This window comes from Pelmatolapia mariae, linkage group LG15 (genome assembly GCF_036321145.2).
Source record: "Pelmatolapia mariae isolate MD_Pm_ZW linkage group LG15, Pm_UMD_F_2, whole genome shotgun sequence".
Taxonomy (NCBI): Eukaryota; Metazoa; Chordata; class Actinopteri; order Cichliformes; family Cichlidae; genus Pelmatolapia; species Pelmatolapia mariae.
The window spans coordinates 6,984,599-7,002,768 of NC_086240.1; the positions used below are offsets into that span (position 1 = coordinate 6,984,599).

General features: G+C 43.2%; 1 protein-coding gene across 2 annotated transcripts; it reads left to right on the top strand.

Annotated features, from left to right (window-relative positions):
* The first annotated feature begins 1,182 nt into the window (after positions 1-1,182).
* On the top strand, positions 1,183-18,039 carry rnf217 (ring finger protein 217). Of its 2 annotated transcripts, none has more exons than XM_063495751.1 (7): positions 1,183-2,308; positions 7,183-7,404; positions 8,416-8,580; positions 9,386-9,483; positions 9,570-9,676; positions 11,972-12,043; positions 13,573-18,039. In XM_063495751.1, exons 1-7 carry the CDS (start codon positions 1,340-1,342, stop codon positions 13,653-13,655), a joined length of 1,716 nt encoding a protein of 571 aa, XP_063351821.1. In that variant the 5' UTR covers positions 1,183-1,339; the 3' UTR covers positions 13,656-18,039. The 2 variants fall into 2 exon arrangements, with proteins under 2 accessions (XP_063351821.1, XP_063351822.1); XM_063495752.1 differs by having other exon boundaries at positions 9,573-9,676.
* The last annotated feature ends 131 nt before the right edge of the window (positions 18,040-18,170 follow it).

Below are 18,170 nucleotides of genomic sequence, written 5' to 3' on the forward strand. Positions count from 1 at the left end.
GTTAGAAGGACTGTTAATATTTTTACATTACCAGAATGATGATTATATGCTTCAATGATTTGGATTGTTCAGTAGTTACTGTAAAAATACAGACTAATGGCTTTTTACATTTATGAAAATTTATGAAAAGCTGAAATGTGGCAGGAAAAAATAAATTAAATTATGGTCCAATTCTCTGTCGTGATGGGACAAAATGGAAAATTGTTCAGACAATAAAGGCTCACGATTTTTAATGTTTTAATATTGTATTTGCTAAATGTGATCATAGTTCAGATTTTTTACAAGCAAAACTTATTAAACTGAACATTTTCTTTAGATTTACAAACATTAGTTATAAAAGAAGGCTGTAATTTTATATTAATTTAATGCTGAAATGTCAAAGAAATGTGATGGATTTTTTTCATTTAATTATTTTAACTGTGCATTATAAGATCCAGCTGCAGAGCTGCAGTTGTTACAAGGACAGGTTGAAGAACCTACGAGGGCAGGGATGTAATGATAAAAGATAAAGTTTCTGTTAAACTGTAGACTCGCTGTAGTAATGGAAACACAGGAACTTTACTGTCTTGTAATTGTTTATCTGTTAGTTAAGTACTTTGGTGTAGTATGAATGTCAATGGGAGAGTCTTTATCAAGAAAAGCTGTAAAACCTATGAAATACAGTTAAAAGTTCAAAATCTGTGCACTCCTTCACATTTGCTAAAACTGTACAGTAGGCTGGATTGGGAGAAAAACTGATTTTTTCTGTCTTTTTTTTTTTAACAGTAAAAATAATTTATTTCAACTAGTGAAAAAACAGGAACTTTCTGTCATTTAAATGTTTATCTATTACTTACTTTTCACTTTGTGTACTATGGATGTTAATGGAGGAGGTCTTTATCAGTGGGAAACACAGTAAAACCTATAAAAATGCAATTAAAAGACTTAAATGTATGACCTCTTTCACATTTTCTAAACCATCCGGTGGCCCAGATTGGAGTCTTTAGTGGGCCGATTCTGGTCCCCGGACGTTATGTTTGACACCCATGTACAAAGGCCTGGGACAAAAACAAAAAAAAAACCCCAAAAGAGCCAGTGGGCCAGCCCTTCTGGCTCCTCTTCCTCACACTTAGCACCGGGAGCACTGTTTTTATTTGGTGGCATAGATTAAAGGGGAGTTAGGCTCTGTCCGATCTCCACCACTAGGCTTTCCATCGGCCTATCGCTGCTCTCCTGCACGCTTACGACGACACCCGGAAGCAACGACCTGCCTGCTTTGTTTTGTTTTGGTAGTGGGAGTTGGGTGAGAGGCAGACAGACGAGCAGGCGGCGGTACGCACGGGAGAGAGCCGCTCTCTAAATGGGGAGAGCTAAATCGGGAATGGAAAATGACGGCCCGATAGCTGACGCCTGTAAAATGCCGAGTTTCATCAGCGGCATCGAGGAGGGGAGGGTGAAATTGTCCCGCAACCTGCCGACACAAACTTCCCTCACGGACGGTAAAGTTGAGCGGACGCTCGGAGATTTGAGCCGACGTGTCACCAGGTCAAACTCTCGGCTATCGCTGGACGAAAGCGACAGGGACCCGGGGGGGAAGGATGCGGAGGGCAACAACAACAACAACTGCAACGGCGGAGGGAGAGCGAGGAGGAGGGCGAGCGCTGTCGACATCCTGAGGAAGAATTTCGGGGATTCAAAATCTCCCTCTTTCCGTCTAAACGGAGGCAGTCGGATGCAGTGCGGAGCCGAGCTTGAAAACCACGAAGGAAGCGTTAACGACACTCAAGATTATGTACCTGATTGTAGCGGGTCTACAAAGTCGGACGTAGAAACGGGCGAAGCCGAGGTGGAAAACGAACCAACCTCGAGCGAGTTACCGAGTTTGGGTGTTCGGGCAGTTGAATTGTTAACCGTTACAGGTCAGCGCCATCATACGTGTGACAACAGCGGCAGCACGGCCACTCCGGAGGGGTCTGTCAGTGCCAAAGAGCACGTCTACTGCACCGTTTACTGCATTGCCAACGACAGCCATGGAAAAGACGCCGAAATCACGGACCGCTCCGATGACACGGTCGCACCAGACGCGTCAGAACGGGACTTGGAGACTGGGCAGGATGCGGGTTCGAGTCTCGAGCCGCAACCGTACACAGTGGACGACCTGGTGGATCCTTTCGGGGACTTGTCCCACCGGCTGTCCGCGGAGCAGGCCGGCGCCGAGGGTGCGATGCAGAGTTGCCGGGTGTGCATGGAAGAGAAAACCATCGCACCCCTGCCCTGCTGCAGGAAGGCCGTGTGTGACGAGTGTCTGAAACTCTACGTCAGCTCCCAGGTTGGTTGGGTTAGGGATCAGTGGGGGGTATCTCAGTGAAAACAAAAGGGGCCTGTCCCAGAAGCAGGCCTCGCTGGGTCGGTCAGCAGCAGCTGGCCGAGGTGTCCTTGAGCAGCAGTAACTTTGCAGTCTTCTCCGTCACACTTTTCTTGCGCTATATTTGGCATTTTATCCACATTTAGAAGCACGGGCTTGGCTTTCGAGCATACCAGGTGGTGACCCCCAACCCCACGTGTTTCGCATGCATCCAAAAAGATCCACGTTAAGGGTTAATTAACGAGTGAGTGCGAGAATCTACAGGTCTTCTTGTCTTGTGATGAGTACTTTTTCGGTGAATCTGGGTCACAGACGCATGCCACACCAAAATTGGGACCTGGCAGCGGTGGTTTTCACAATAGAGGACTTTGTGAGAGCTCTTTGGCTTATTCAGCGTCTTTCTCTCAGGCTCTTTAAGAAGGATCCCACCTTCAGATAGAAGACCTTTATTCTTATGTGCATTAGTATGTCCACTTGCATCCCAAAGGGGCACAAAGTGTGGGATCATCCCCTTCTGGGTTGATCCCTACATTCCCAGAATGCCTTTGGAGGAATAAGATGGATAAAAACAGCTGCAGCAGTCAACACAGAGGCAACAACGTCATAGTTGAAGAATGAGTTCTTCCACTATAATAAATATCAGTGTGGAGTCTCTGTTGCTTTATGCTGATCCATTAAGAAAATTAATAATTGATAGATTGATTACTCTCCAGTATAAACAGCTATCAGACTGCAGCACGAGGCACATTGCTGCTTCCTACCAGGACTGCACGATGTGAGGAAGGTCTGCAGTGTTCAGTAACAGTGGTCAGCACTGCGATGACTGTGTGACCTGCGATAAATAAGCGAATATTAAATTGTGCGTATTAGCAGTTATTTTCTGCTTTAATAGCTCCACTGCTAACACAGACCCCGAAACACTGACTAGTCCACTGAACAGAGAAATTAAATAACCGTTTATTGTACATGTTCATGTTGCACTGACAGTAAAATTACAATTTGCCAGCCAGCGATGCTTTCTACCAGAGATAAAGTGTTTCAGGATGGATTTTCTGCCTTCTTGTGGCTTCTTCATCAGACTGTTCCGGTCAGCAATCTTTCAGTCATAATCCCTGTTGCTTTTACAGCCCAGGGAGGAGCTGCACTCTCATCTCCTTGCTACTGTTGCTAAGATTGGCTTTAATCTGTGTAGATAACACACTTTTTATCAGTCATTGAGGCTCATTTTTATCTGCAGTTGTCTTGCTTTGATAACAGGGCATGAACATTCATGCAAATACAGAGCCAAGCCGGCTCTCTGATGAGCACACTGTGAATTATTATTATTATTTTAAAAGGGTCATGTACATTATCCTGTGGAGGTGGAATTTTTAGCACACATGCTTGGCGCTTACCCTCAGTAGAAGCGGTATGTCAGATGGATGTGGTCACAGATGAGACACTTGAGAATTGGTGTTTTTTTTGGGGGTTTTTGTTTTTGCTCCTGGGATCTTGGTCAGGCTTTGCAGGATGGATGGATGTTGCACTGAACCGCTGCCAGCCGTGTTGTTATAACAGGGATTAAACCTGCAACTTTCCTGTTGTGCTAAATAAAGACCTTGTGAAATCTAGGCAGTGTAATCGTTGCTATTGCATATTGTCTATAGCACACCCGCTTTCATTTCCAAGGTTATATGTATCAGGACATTAGCACGTTCTTAAATGAACACCAGCACATGATATATTACACTGTGTCATCATTTATATAACAAAAATTAAGCCAAAATGCAAAAGCAGTGTGTGAAAAGCTGAGTATCCTACGTGATTCAGTGGAGTCACCTTTAGCAGCAGTAAGTTGAAGTGTTTGTTTTCTGTGTGTCTCACATGATTGTGGAGGAACTTTCAGCCCGTTGGTCTTTACAATAGTCATTTCAATCAGGTTGAGGTCTGGACTTTGGCTGGGCCATTGCAACACATTGATTCTTTTCTTTTTCGGTCATCATGCTGTAGATTTGCTGCTCTACTTGAGATCATTGTCTTGTTGGTGATCCAGTTTGAGCCAAGCTTTAGCTGTTGCACTGATGGTCTCACATTTCACTCTAGAATACTTTGGTGTACAGAGGAGTTCATGGTTGACTCAAATCATCACCCCTCCATCATCAGTTGTTATGAGGTGCTGATAGGCTGTGTTGGGTTTTTGAAAAATGTGGCACTTTAGAGTCTGAGATGTTGAACTTGTTTTTTTGTTTTTGTTTTGGAGGGTCTAACGTTGAGGTGAATGCGCTGCATCATCCACTCCTGGGAAAAATATCTTCAACATTTTACATGTTTAGTCTTTCTCAGTGTGGGATGATGGATTCCAGATTGTTTGGAAATGGCCTTATAACCTTTTCCAGGCTAACAGGCAGTAGTAGTTGCTCCTCTGAGATCATTACTGATGTATGTTAAGACACACCTGAATGCTTCAGACCAGCAAACTGCCAGAACCGCTGCTTTCATAGAGGTGCTCACACTTCCTAAAGATCCATTAATGGGGTTCAGTTGATTACCAGCACCTGGCTGCTACTTACCCGCTTAGACGTATGATAGAAGCAGTATGGGTCTATTTAGTTTTTCATACACTGCTTCTCAATTTTGGCCTAGTGTTATTAAACAAATAGTGACGAGGTTTCTTGAGGTCAGATTAACTATGGGCAAGCCCTATGAGCCAAAACCTCAGGCTTCAGATTGCCCATAATAGCAAGTTCTAGACATTTTCCTGTACTCTGTGCTCTGTATGATGTTAGCAAAAGTGAAAATCCCTAATCGATCATCTCAGGGACACAACCACCCATCTGCTCTTCAAATGTTCAGTTTAGCAGAGGCAGGCACTCAGCTGAAAGTTGGCTTAAAGGGAACAGGAAGAGAGTGCTAAAACGGCTAGTTTCATACAGTTGATAAGCTGGCTGAACCTGTGAGACAAATTATTTTACTGTGAATTCGATTCAGCTTTATTTCTATAGCACCAATTCACAACAACAGCCACGTCAAGGGAGTTTATATTGTAAGGTAGAGACCTGACAATAATACAGAGAATACCCCAACAAGTAAATAACCCCCTTTGAGCAAGCACTTAGTGACAGTGGGAAGGAAAAACTCCCTTTTAACAGGAAGAAACCGCCGGCAGAATTAGGCTAAGGAAGGAGCAGCCATCCGCTTTGACTGGTTGGGTATGAGGGAAGGGGGACAGGGCTGTGAATCATGCAAAGCTACCCTAGTAGAGTGCAGAATACAAATACTGAATCACAGATTGCCAAACACAGGTCCCTTTTAAAGCCTCCTACATTCCTAAACACTTACTACCAGTTGTTTTACTTTAAGGCAGCATGATCTCATTTTGGTCCACGTCATGCTGACATCATCTGCTGCTCTTACGAATCTGTTATTCAAAGCTGGATGTTACCCAATGCTGTTGGTTTACAACCCAGCCTCAGTCAGCTAGTTTTCAAATACGTGCAGCACGTGGCAGTTTAGGTGCTCGGACTGACTCAGGTAGGTGAACGGTTCACTGCTAATGTGGTAAACTCACTGCTAATGTGGTAAACTCAGGTTTCTGGTTATATTTGTTTATGTTTTCACTCACAACATTAAAACCACAGAACAAAGTCACCTGTATTTTCAGCAGACCACACTCTGTGACACGTGCAGGTGAGAAATAACCTGTCCAACCAGTCTGTGCTGGTCATCCCTGCGCTGCTGTTGTGGCAACAATATCAATATAGCTTTGGATGATATATGCTCACTTTATATGCAATATTGGGTTTTTGGGGTTTTTTTGGAGGGTGGGTGATATGGGTGTGACACCATCAGAAGTTGATGCTATTGTACTTTGTTTTCAGCCTGCCATTTCTCACACGCACACACACAAAGGGAGAAAAGACCTGATCATGTGTCAGTATAACAGGTCTCGCAGGGTTTGATGGATTTAATGTGTTGAGGAGACAGAGAGAGAGAAAAATGAGGAAATGAAAGATGAATGGAACTAGAGAAGAAGATCAGCCCTAGCTGGGAGGAAGCACATTGAAAAAAGTTTGAAACGAAAGATGGTAAAAGAATAGGAGGCAATATTTCCAGTGGGATTTGAGTTGTCTCTAATCCTGCCCGTGACATTTACTGCATCACATACTGCATTATAGGTAGGGTTAGATGACATGAGTTTGTGTTTTCCGGACATTGGCACGTAGCACTGTAAAGGCTAAATTAATGACTCATGATAATAACAGATTGTGAAATTTCCAGGATTACATGTCAGCCTCCTGAAATCGCTTAGTCAGTGAGTCAAAATATCCGGCTTTATCTTTGAAAGCCTTTTGGTGAGCAGGTTTGTTTACCTTAGCCTCACACGCCTTCAAGAGAAGTCTAAATAAAAGAGTGCACTCCTTCCAGAGTGCGTGATCTTATGGTTAGTTAGTGTTTTACTGGATCACCAGACTGTGGTTCAGTTCCACTCAGAGTTACCAAGTGCCAGGCACTCACGCTGCACTAATGTGCCCGTGTGCACACGCTTTGTCGTAGATTAACCTCCAGCGGCTGCACGACCTCCCTCTGCCCCTCAGTCCTTCTGGTCTTTGGTGAATTATTTACCATCTCTCATCAGTGGTGTAAATATATTCAGCATGTAGTTTTGGGCCAGAGAAACACACCATAACAAACCGCCGAGTGGTGACACACGTTTTGTGAAGCTTACCGATTTCTTTGTGGAGCCTTTGACAGGTTTATCAGTAATATTTAAAAGTAGAACACCCTCCTCTGAGCCTCTGCGTGCATTAAAAGCAGCTTTTTCCACGATGCCATGTCATCTGTCTGTGTTCTTTCCCCAGGTGCGAGTGGGGAAAGCTCTTATCAGCTGTCCGATCACGGAGTGTAGTGGCAACCTGGAGGAAGGACTGGTGATTTCCCATTTGACCAAAGAGGAGGTGGCAAAATATCGTTACTTCTTGGAGCTGAGTCAGCTGGATTCGAGCACAAAGCCCTGCCCCCAGTGCAGTCAGTTCACTTCTCTCAAGACGCACACCCCCAACCGCTCCGAGCACAAGTATAAAGTAAGTTGACGCGCCGGCGTTGACAGTTGCCGTAATGTTGTACAGTAAAAAGGGATGCTCGCAGCGAGTCGCAGTGAGCTGTGTGATTAAAAAGAAGTGCCTCGTGCCGCTGGTGTGTGCACTAGGCAACAAAAACAGAGCTGGGGTAAAAGTAATTGCTTTGGTTAACTGCGAGTGGATAAAATCAGATCCCAAGCCTTTATTCACGTCAAGAGCAACAAAGACCAGGGTCCCCTATTGATGTATGATTTTATTTGTTCAACCGAAACCACATCCATAGTTCACATCTGCACAGAGATATTTGCTGCTTATCGTTTCCTATCTCTCTTCCCCCATTCCCTGTCATCTCCCTACCGGCAAACTCTAATATTTAGGAATAAAATGCCTCACAATCCTGGGGAAAAAACAGGCAAATTCAAAAACCTAAAGGTCTTAAATAAGACTTTTGTGTGATTTTTGTTTATTTGTTTATTATAATGTCAGATGCTCTTATGAAATTGGGCCGAGTTTTAAAATAATAAGGTAATCAGTGCGAAGTAACACCTAAGCCCTGGTTTCCAGCCTGTGCCTATCTGAATTCAGCTCGGCACATATTTTCCTCTTGTAGTCATCTGTTACACAGCTGGAGGTGTGGGTTTGGGTGAGCCCTCGGTGAGAAGGCGGAGCTTAAAAGCAGCAGGTTCTGTTTGCTGAAGCCTGGCGAGGGGGAACCAATCAAAAGGGCCTTTCAGGAGGGCCAGGCTTAAGGAGACAGGAACTAAAAGATCAGATGGGTTGGAAAATAGATAAACCTGGGGATTTCATTAAGGGTCATGTGTATATATGAATATAAATAGCTGGCTACTAAAATAATGCATTTTGGGTTAAGGATTAATAGCCTGTACTAAATCTGCACCTCTGCTCAAAAGTAACACATTCAATGTGATTGGTCAAACTGCAGTTGTCCATTTTTAAGGCTAAGCATGTTGGTTATTTGTGGGTAAACATGTCTGTCTTCTGTCTCCTCTGCAGATCCAGTGTAGCAATTGCCAGTTTGTGTGGTGCTTTAAATGCCACGCACCTTGGCACGACGGGCTCAAATGCCGCGACTACAGGAAAGGAGACAAGCTGCTACGTACCTGGGCGAGCGTCATTGAGCACGGACAGAGAAACGCCCAGAAATGCCCCAAGTGCAAGGTGAGACACTGATGAACGATAGACGCCACAAGCTTTTTGTTTCCAACATTTTGGGAAGAGGACTCCTGAAAGCGGCCACAGTGTCTGTAAACAGAAAGGGATTTGACTGATGGAGGGTGTTATCGGTGTAGATGAATGAATCAATGAAGGTTAAGAAGCATTGATGCAGTTGTAGATGATGGATGGAGCGCTGTAGAGAACAGGATGGATGCACAGATGTGGAAAAAAAAGCACGTGTGGCAGTGGCAGTCCATAACCGGTGAACATGCTGAAAAATGATGGCCATGTGTGCTGCACAAAACCATATCTGGTAGACTCACTGGCATCTCCCTGCTAGCCATAATACCAGCCTGGTCTTATCGTGCAGTCTCATTACGACCAAGTTGGTCTATGCAATATCTAATTTGACTGTCAGATGACTAAAGGAAGACATAAATTAAGCTAATTACCGGTATATGGGAACTGTTTGCTCACAGCAGTAAACACTTTCCATCTGTGTTTGTCACACTGCTGCTCCATGGCTCTGGAAGCAGGAAGAGGAGCTCATGTTTGATGAAGACAGCAGATTGGTGTCAAGTAAAAGAAGCTGCTCAAAGCTAGTTATTGCTGAGGTTATAGAAAGTCTGCTCCCTGATGCGTACTGCTGATGTACTGTACTACTGCGGATGCTGTTAGATGCTTATAGTGTACAGCTCGAAACCAAACGAGACTTCAGGTATTGCACTAAAGCGATAGTGGATAAGCTGCACTATTGAGATTCAGTTAATGTTACATCACCTCTCTTTGTTTTAATCTTCGTCTGTAGATTCATATTCAGCGTACGGAGGGATGCGATCATATGACCTGTGTGCAGTGCAACACCAACTTCTGTTACCGCTGCGGAGAGCGCTACAGACACCTGAGGTGTGTTGTGCTCCACTTTCTTCACTCTGGCTGCTTTGCCCGCCCATCTCTTCTCTCCGATTTCATCTTTCGCTTCATTTTGCCAGCAGATTTTTTGGGGACCACACATCCAACCTCAGTGTGTTTGGCTGCAAGTATCGCTATCTCCCCGATAAACCTCATCTGAGACGGCTAATTAGAGGCTCTGTCTGTGGTAAGTTGCTGCGTGTAATTGATAAAGAGCTGTTTTTATAGCATGTTTGCTCTTTTCAGCTATAGTGAGCTTTATGCTAACACAGCTGCATGTCTACAACTAGGAGTGGCCCGTTATGGCAGTTACCGTATGTTCTGCCACAGATTTAAACAACAGAGCTGTTTGCTCAAGCCGTGATGAGAGTGAACTCTGGTCACTGGCTTTTATGTATTTGCATCCTTGTCACAGAACAGTAGTGTCAGACTAGGACAATGACCTCTGCTCTTTACACAAGTGTGTGCAAGACAAGTAACAGACACCTTACACCCAGAAAACTCAGGGGAAGTACTGTATGTGTGCTTGACTGCACCGTGCCCCAATTTTCTACTTTTAAGTAATGTGTTGATGCTTTGGACAGTTGGACAGTGCTTTTGAAATTACACAGAACCAGTGCATTCCCTGGAAGTTTCAAGAATATTGTTGGAAAGGATTTCTTTTCTCTCATATGTACAGCACAAGGTTTCATTTAGCTGTTGTGTCCAAGTTTCAAATGTCAAGCTGTTGAAGTGTTTGGAGGTAGTCCTCCTTCTTTATTATCCCATGCACTTTGTGCAGTGTATGGAGTGCCAGTGCAGCTGCTACCACCACCGTGCTTTACTCCTGTTATCATACCTCCTGTAATTGAGGCCAGATAACTCAATCTTTGTTTTGTCTGATCATCAAACTTTTCTCCAGAAGGCACTTGTCCTTGTAGCTGTAAATTTCAGTCGAGTTTGAAAGTGTTGATTTTGAAGCAGCGCCTTATCTTTTGGAAAGCATCCTCTCAGTTCCTGGTGATGTAAAACTTCACCGTGGACAGTGACGCTGGTGTTTCAGAAGTTACCTGTTTACCGCAGGGTTGAGCCTTGATGGTTCCTGGATTGTTCCTGAACATCCTAACTAATCCCCTCTCATCTGAGGGTGACAGTTTGGGTCTTCAAAGTGGCGACACATCCAAAATAGTTGTACTGAAAGTATAGTTGTTTGAACCAATCTGGAGTTGTTTTTGGCCTCTTGTTAGAAAATGAAGGTGTGTTTTCATACCACAGATAAGTCTCCATTTTGAAACACAGTATGACCGAGATTTACAAAATATGCTTAATTTTTGTTTTGATGTGACCTGAAATAAGTGATTGAGCCTGTAAATTCAATCAGGGTTAGTGTTAGGTGCCTTTAAGTTGCAGTCTTTTTAATGGCCAGCAGGGGCTGACTCCTGTGGCTGCACAAAGATCTTTGGTTGTAAAGAAGTGTGTGGACAAACGGCCCTCGCCTGCTGTTTCTCTGTGACCTCAGTCATCACGCTCCTGTTGACTTTATGGTCTAAGTTGTTACTTTCAGGTCATATTGAACAAAACACGCAGTCCATTTTGTAAATTATGGTCATTCTGAGAGTCAGAAAGGAGGATTATCCAGGCTATGCTCATTTGCTAAGGACTTGTTGATCACAAGTCAGCTTCACAGTCAGATCGGCGCCTTGAAACCACAGCGAAGACACTCAGACTGAGGCTTTATAACCCTCTATGGGCTGCACTGAAGCAGGAAGAATTAGTAGGGATACTCCTTACCACGTTCAGCATCCTTTCTTAGTGTTTTAGCGCGATTGCTAAGAAGTATTAAACACAGAGAAGAATAGAGGTATTTGTACTTTTAACAGTTTGAAGGTATTTCAGTCTGGATCAGTGGTGGAACAGCCGGAATTAAGCAGACTTGCCATCCCTAAAGCTCCACTGCTTGCATCACTTTAATGAAAAAGCCTTTCCTGGGGCTCCTGCACTTATAAACCAGATTCTCTTGTTTATAAGTGATTGACGTGAATTCACCACCCAATAACAACAGAGGTGAACATATCCACATCTACCTCTGTACTTCATTCGTGAGATTCCTGATGAAGCATGATAGAATCACATATCAGATGTTCATTCTTATTATCCATTCACGGTTATCAAATACATGCAATCCCCTCTGATAGCTCTCTTTCACTCTGCTCTCAGCGACAGCTTCAGCTCGTTATGTCAGCAGGGTGCCCGTGAACCGGGAGCTAATTTGTCGCTTAACACGAGCCACTGGCCCATTACAGCGCTCATAACTGTTCTCGTGCCATGCACTGCTAGCGGCAAAGATGTAGCATTTAATAAAGAACATTACACTGCGGATGGAGTTAATTTGTAGTTACAGTAACTTCCATCCCGCAGCTATTCACCGATGACCAAATGTCGCAATATATGAAGAGAAAAAAAAATGACAATCATCCTTTCCTCTGCCTGTGTCTCTCTGCAGCCTCTAAGGTGCTGATAGCTCCTGTGGTCATTCTGCTGGTCGTGGTGCTCGGAGCTCTCGCGCTGGTGATAGGTAACATATTACAAACACACGTGAGCTCTAATCTGCTTCGGTGAGAGCAGTCAACACTTATCAGTGAGATGGTTCGCCTCGTTGTTTTCCTCCAGGCTGCTAAGGAGCTCTCTTATCATCTGTCTTTGGTCATGGGCATCTTTTTATTTTCTGTAAAAGTTCACTTTTTCTGTTCAAAAAGGACAAAGCTGTTGATCCAGAGAAACACTGTAATGGAGTAACTATTGCTTCCTGGAAGGACAGGACTGTGCAAGTCTTGAGTCACCCCTAATTTCTTTGTATTTGGCTTCCAATGAACCAAACTTTCTAGTAACTTTTTAAGGTGGTTTTGAGCATCAGTTCTCTGGGCTTTCTGAAGGTTGTCTTAGGACACTGGCTGCTTCTTCACTCTTTTTCAGTCCAGTCCCTGTACCTGACCATTTTCAGAGGATTTCCTATAAATCACTGAAGCTTAAAAATATAGCTAACACAAAGGATGAACTAGTGTTGTGTCTACACATAAGACACAACCTAGCAATGGACCAATTTCAGTTTTATCTTTAAAATTTGCACTTTGTTATAGCAAAAACATATCATTTGTTCCTATTTTTTTTAGATAAGAAAGATAAGGCAGTTTCACAGGTATGAAATAATATTTTTGCAACAGCAAAGTGATTCCCAAAGAGATTTTAGCTGGAAGTTGTGCCCCTAAAGATTTGAGGGAGACGCGATTTACAGCGGATGAACAGTAACTTAAGAAATAGCTAGAAATTCAACACAGACCTGACAAGAGAGACCCGAGAGATGCATCTCCCCTTCAGAATTTTTTTCACTGAAGCCTCATCTTCATTTTGCAGCATGAAAATGATCCCAAACACACTGCCAATGCAGCAAAAACATACCTGGATTTAAATAAAAAGCACACAGTGGAACACTATCAGTCATGGACTCATCATCTTGACAGAGAATGGAACAAAAGTCAGCCAACATCAGAATAAGAGCTTTAAATGTCCTTCTAGAAGAACTATTCCTAAAGACTACTTAAAGAAAGCTGCCTAAGAGAGTTCAGTCTGTGTTGAAGAACAAAGGTGGTCATGCCAAATATTGACTTTAAAGCCCTTTAAGCTCCGTGTATGTTTGCAGGTTTTAATTCATTGCTCCAGTTTTCCCAGCAAAATATAAAGAAATGAGGAAGGTCAGGGGCTCAAGACATGCACAGTACTGTACATTTGCAAGAACATCCAGCTACAGACTAATCAGACTGCACTGTGAACTGCTCATGCCTCAGCTGACCTGTAGTTATTAATGTAATTAATGTTAATCTGTTTCCTGCGTCTGTAAGACCGACTGATGGTCCTCTGCGGACTGATAGGCATGATGGCGGGTTCATCATTAATAGAATCAGTGTTGTGCTGCCGTCTCTCTCCGATGCCTTTCAGCTCCACATATACCACATTTGTTTGCAGTCCTGCACAACAGAGAATATTTAATGCTTGTAGAAAGGACAGCGGTTTGACCTCTCTTGCACTTTCTGCCTTCTCTGTTTGTAGGGTTGGTTGTTTTCCCGATTTATTACGTGTGCAAGAAGAGGAAGAAGCAGCAGCGCACCAGAGGCTCCGGACGATGGATCTGAAGCTCGTCCTTCTTTCCATGCAGACCTCACACACACACACACACACACACACACACACACACACACACACACACACGGCTTGGAAAGACAACACCCGCACCTCCTCAGGGACAGACCTGCCAGCCTGAGTCATCACAAAACTCTTGAGATGAGCAACACAAACTAAACACTGGCAGTTAGGAAGGACCTCAGGTGGAATGATGCATCTAAATCTATAACGTGAGGCCTGCATGAATGCACATCTTTACATCTGGATTATAGCTCTCAAGTGGGACTACTGCAAAATGAATGCTGTATCAGGATGCTGGATATTTACGCAGAAGAGTAATTTAAAAACAAAAAGTTAAAAAACAAAAAAAGGAACCCACCCCCCCAATCAGCTGCTGTCTTGCACAGTGCTCGTCACATAGAGGATGTTAAATGTAGGAACTTCTGAGGACTTTCTTGGATACACTGCAGGAAGTTTCAATCAGTGCACATTTTCCACGAATGTCACACTTTTTATTTTATTATTTTAAAGGAGAACAACCATAAATCGCAGCTTAAGCAGCTGCAGTTTGGTTTGCGCCCTTGCTTTCCTACCTGCGGTTAGTTTGACGCTGAGATGTAGGAATACTGTGGACAGGAGGCTTTTATTGTGTCAGATACCGGTAATTATGAAGGCGCCAGAAATGCCGGCTGCACGGTGATAGCAGAGCCACGCGGATGAAAAAGAAGGAAATACGTTTTTATTCATTTGCAAAGGTTGTTTGTGCCGCTGTTGGCTGGAGGAAAAATTGATGAGAAATGGAAATGAATTTGGAACAAGCACTGATATCAAGTTCTCACTGATGCAACGCAAGCTGGACCTCAACTTTTCCCAGCGTAGGTCAGATATTTGGAAAAATTTCCATCGCAGTTTGAGTATCTGGCAAACCGACAGGGTAGACAGTAATATCAAAGGAAGGATGATACTTGACTATTCTGGATAACAGCGACTGCCTCTCAAATTCTCGCTAGAAGGTTTGAAGATTGGGTGTATACCCAACCTTAAGAGTGACGTCTGGTGTTAAAGACCGCACACACACTAACACACACGAAAGTGAAACTTTGGAAGGCCTTTTGGAGTTCTAACAAGCCTCTGTTGTTTTCTGTTATGGTTTTCCATCAAACCTTCATCCTGTCTTTCCCCGTCTCTCTTGCTGTCTTTTTGTCCCACCTCTCTGTCTGTCTGTCTGTCTGTCTGAGCTGATGCTGGTTTACACTCTCCCTCTCTGCATGGCATGTTGTTTCCAGTGAGCCCACATGCTGTATGCCAGTATCTGCATCATCAAAAAAAAAGGAGCTGCTGTGCCAAAACAAAGCGCTGAATATGGCGGGATAGACGGTTTACCGTTTCCCTTTGTTATTTGTTTTGTTTTTATTGTTCTTTTAGACGTGAACTTTTGCAGGGGTGTCGATGAGGTGTAATGGAGTGTGCACAAGAAATGGGGATCAAAACAAGCTGTAGAAGTACGGTAGATAGTTGGAAAGTGCTCAGAAGAGCAGAAACTGACTGAAAAGACGGAGAATAGAATGTAGAGTTAGGCCCGCGGTTTACCAAAGAGCTAAACAGGGTGTTATTGTTCTTAAGGTCATCCAGTTTATTTGGATGTCAGCTGTATGTGGATCAGTTTTGTGTTTTTGTTTGTTTGTTTGTTTGTTTGAAGCTGTCTGCCTGCTTGACAGTTTGGATAGTGACAAAGCAGTTTTGACGCAAACCTCTGAATTCATTCGCACTGGCACGAGAGAGAGTGCGCACAGCGAGCGCTGCCAGGAAACGACAGATTTTTAAGAGCTTTAAAGGTCGCCACCTGGCAGCAGTCAGCCAGCTGCTCTCTCCACTTATCCTGTCATTCTTTTTGTTTTTTTTGTGGGTTTTCATTTTACTTTATTTCTTTTTTTTTTTTTTATATATACCTTTGATGCCTCGTGATTGTCCTTTAACATCTTTTGTCCGTGCCACTGCCCCGTGAGGTGTGACTGGACTCTGACCTCAGCTGTGAGTGGATGTGGAGAGGCGGGTGATTACAGTACACAAAGCTCAATTGCTGCAGCAGCCACAGAGAAAAAGGAAGCATCCAAACCAATTGCTTTTTTTTTTTCTCCACACTTCTGATATGTGAAAATAGCACACATCTGCCCAGTGGTGCACTGTGGAAGTGAAAAAGGCTTCCAAATCAGTCCCAGACTTCTTTTTCTTTTTCTTTTTCATGGAGTGGGGATGGCATTTTAAAGGAGACGCATTAAGAAAAACACAAAGAGACGACACGGTAGAGTGAGTAAATATGTGGAAGGCCAAGTGATGAGAGGTTCCAGGTGAAATGTCTCAATCTGAAATAAACACTGTGGCTGAAGGCGGGAAGTTTGTGTCTGTGCATCCGTAGCAGTTGCCGTCGGAGCGAATATTACAGCACGTTTCATCACTGAAGCAGATGTTGGATGATTTGCAGTGCAATGCCATTAACTGGGATTTATCCCAGGGACCTGATCTCTTTTCTACATCTGGGAGTTAACACATACAACGTGTCAGCTGTAGGTGCAATATACATACACAGATTGTTACACACCCGATCTGAACAACCACAACGGGGTCACGATTCTGGGTTTGAATCTGCTCTCAGGAAGTTTGCTTTTCTCTTCACTGTAACCCAGAGCCTCCCATCTCACCTGAGCTGTGCCACAGATATCCTCAACTGCACTCTAGAGTCGCAACTCTTCCCGATGCCTGGAGCTCCAGGGATTAGAAACCCTGGTTTAAATTCCAGGAAGTAAAACCACTGTAGTGTCAAAAGAAGATCAAACTGTCTGGGTGCAGCCGCCACTGTCCGGTCACGGGTTAAACCTGTACATTAAAATATGTATTAGTAAATCAGCAGCATGGAGGCGGATGTGCAGTGAATGGGCCAAACTGAATGCTTTTAACATTTACTCACATGCATTTCATGCAGGCACGTTTCAGCTACACTGGTGTATTGAATTGCTGCTTGTTTTTTTGTTTTTGTTTTTTTTAAAGTTATTAAATGGTTGACAGAGCATATGACGGTTATGTCCTTTAGACTATTTCCATGGCGTTTTCCTAAATTTGAATTTTTCTTTAATGGTTAGCTCGTTAGAAAAAAAAATGGCAAATTTGCCTTTTGTTTTTGGTTTTTTTTGTAAATACAGATACATGAGGTCTTATGGGGTGGTTCTTTTCCATGTCACATCAGGTTTTTACCCTTTTATACACATCTGTGTTGCATAACTCTGCCCAGTGCTAATGCCAAGCTGAAATCCCATTTTTGTTGTTACTGTTGTTGTGTTACTATAGCCAGGAGCTCTTTGGTTAAAGCTGTAACTAGAAGCTGCTCTGTATATTCATTTAGTGACATTAGAGTTGATTCAGGCCATGATTTTTTTCCCCTTGCTGGGAAGCATTGGCTGGTTGACACCCATGGTCTTTGTTTTGTTTTGTTTATATGACATTCCCGGTTTTATTGGCATAAATATGCAATGGTGCCTTCACATCAACAATAGATCAGATTACCAACTTGTTATTCAGGGTCCTGCAAATATTACAGACAAGGGTGCAGTCTTATCACAGCCTGCTGTTGTATGTGTTATTTATTAGAACAGTTAATAGAGCAGTACAACAGGCTTCTTGATGTAAAATAAATTTGTCTGAAACTACTGTTGAAGGAATATATATTTATGGATGTCTTACCCATACCACACAGAAGATATGCAGATGACTCAGTGTTTTCCTGCTAAAAATATGTTTTATAGCTTCAGATTAAACTAAACTTCTGAAATTTTATAAGTGCCACAATCCAGTGGGCCTCGCTACATCCCAAATACTCTTTGTACCTTTTTGCACAAGTTACTCTGTCACCATGTTTCCGACTCGCTCTTTGGATTAATTCGAGGAGGCTGTTGCACTCATCAGATGAACATAATTTAAGGCCGACATGGGACTAACCCTGTCTCGATGAAAGAGTTAATCACGCCAAAAAAAAAAGATTTCAGTGTCATTTCAGCATAAGTTTGACTCAGGACAAGTGATGTTGCAATATGGTGGTGTACTATCAGTAACATCGGGTTGGGTTTTCCCTATCTAGACATGCAAAGTTGTTGGAACGACAACAGCAGCAGGTTTATGTGTACACGCCACAGTTATCCACGGGTATTTCTATTCAAGGAAATGTTAGAGACGCTTGATAAGTATGTTCCTTGTTTTCACCAGGAAAACATTCTTCCACCTGCTGCCACTGTCAGAAACATCTGCTGGTAATATTTGTTATTGTTGCTCACTTAGCCAGGCACAAACACTGTTTTCTCCTGAACATTTGCTTTATTAACGGAGAATAAAGTAAAGTAAGTCAAATGCCAAAATGCCCCGGTTTGCCTGATTCTTTTTTATATTAACGCACCACCGAAACAGTCTGCTTCTCTATTCGTAGATAAAGTGGAGGGCTTTCTCAATTATGCAGCTCTTTCTGAGGTCTGTTTGACAGG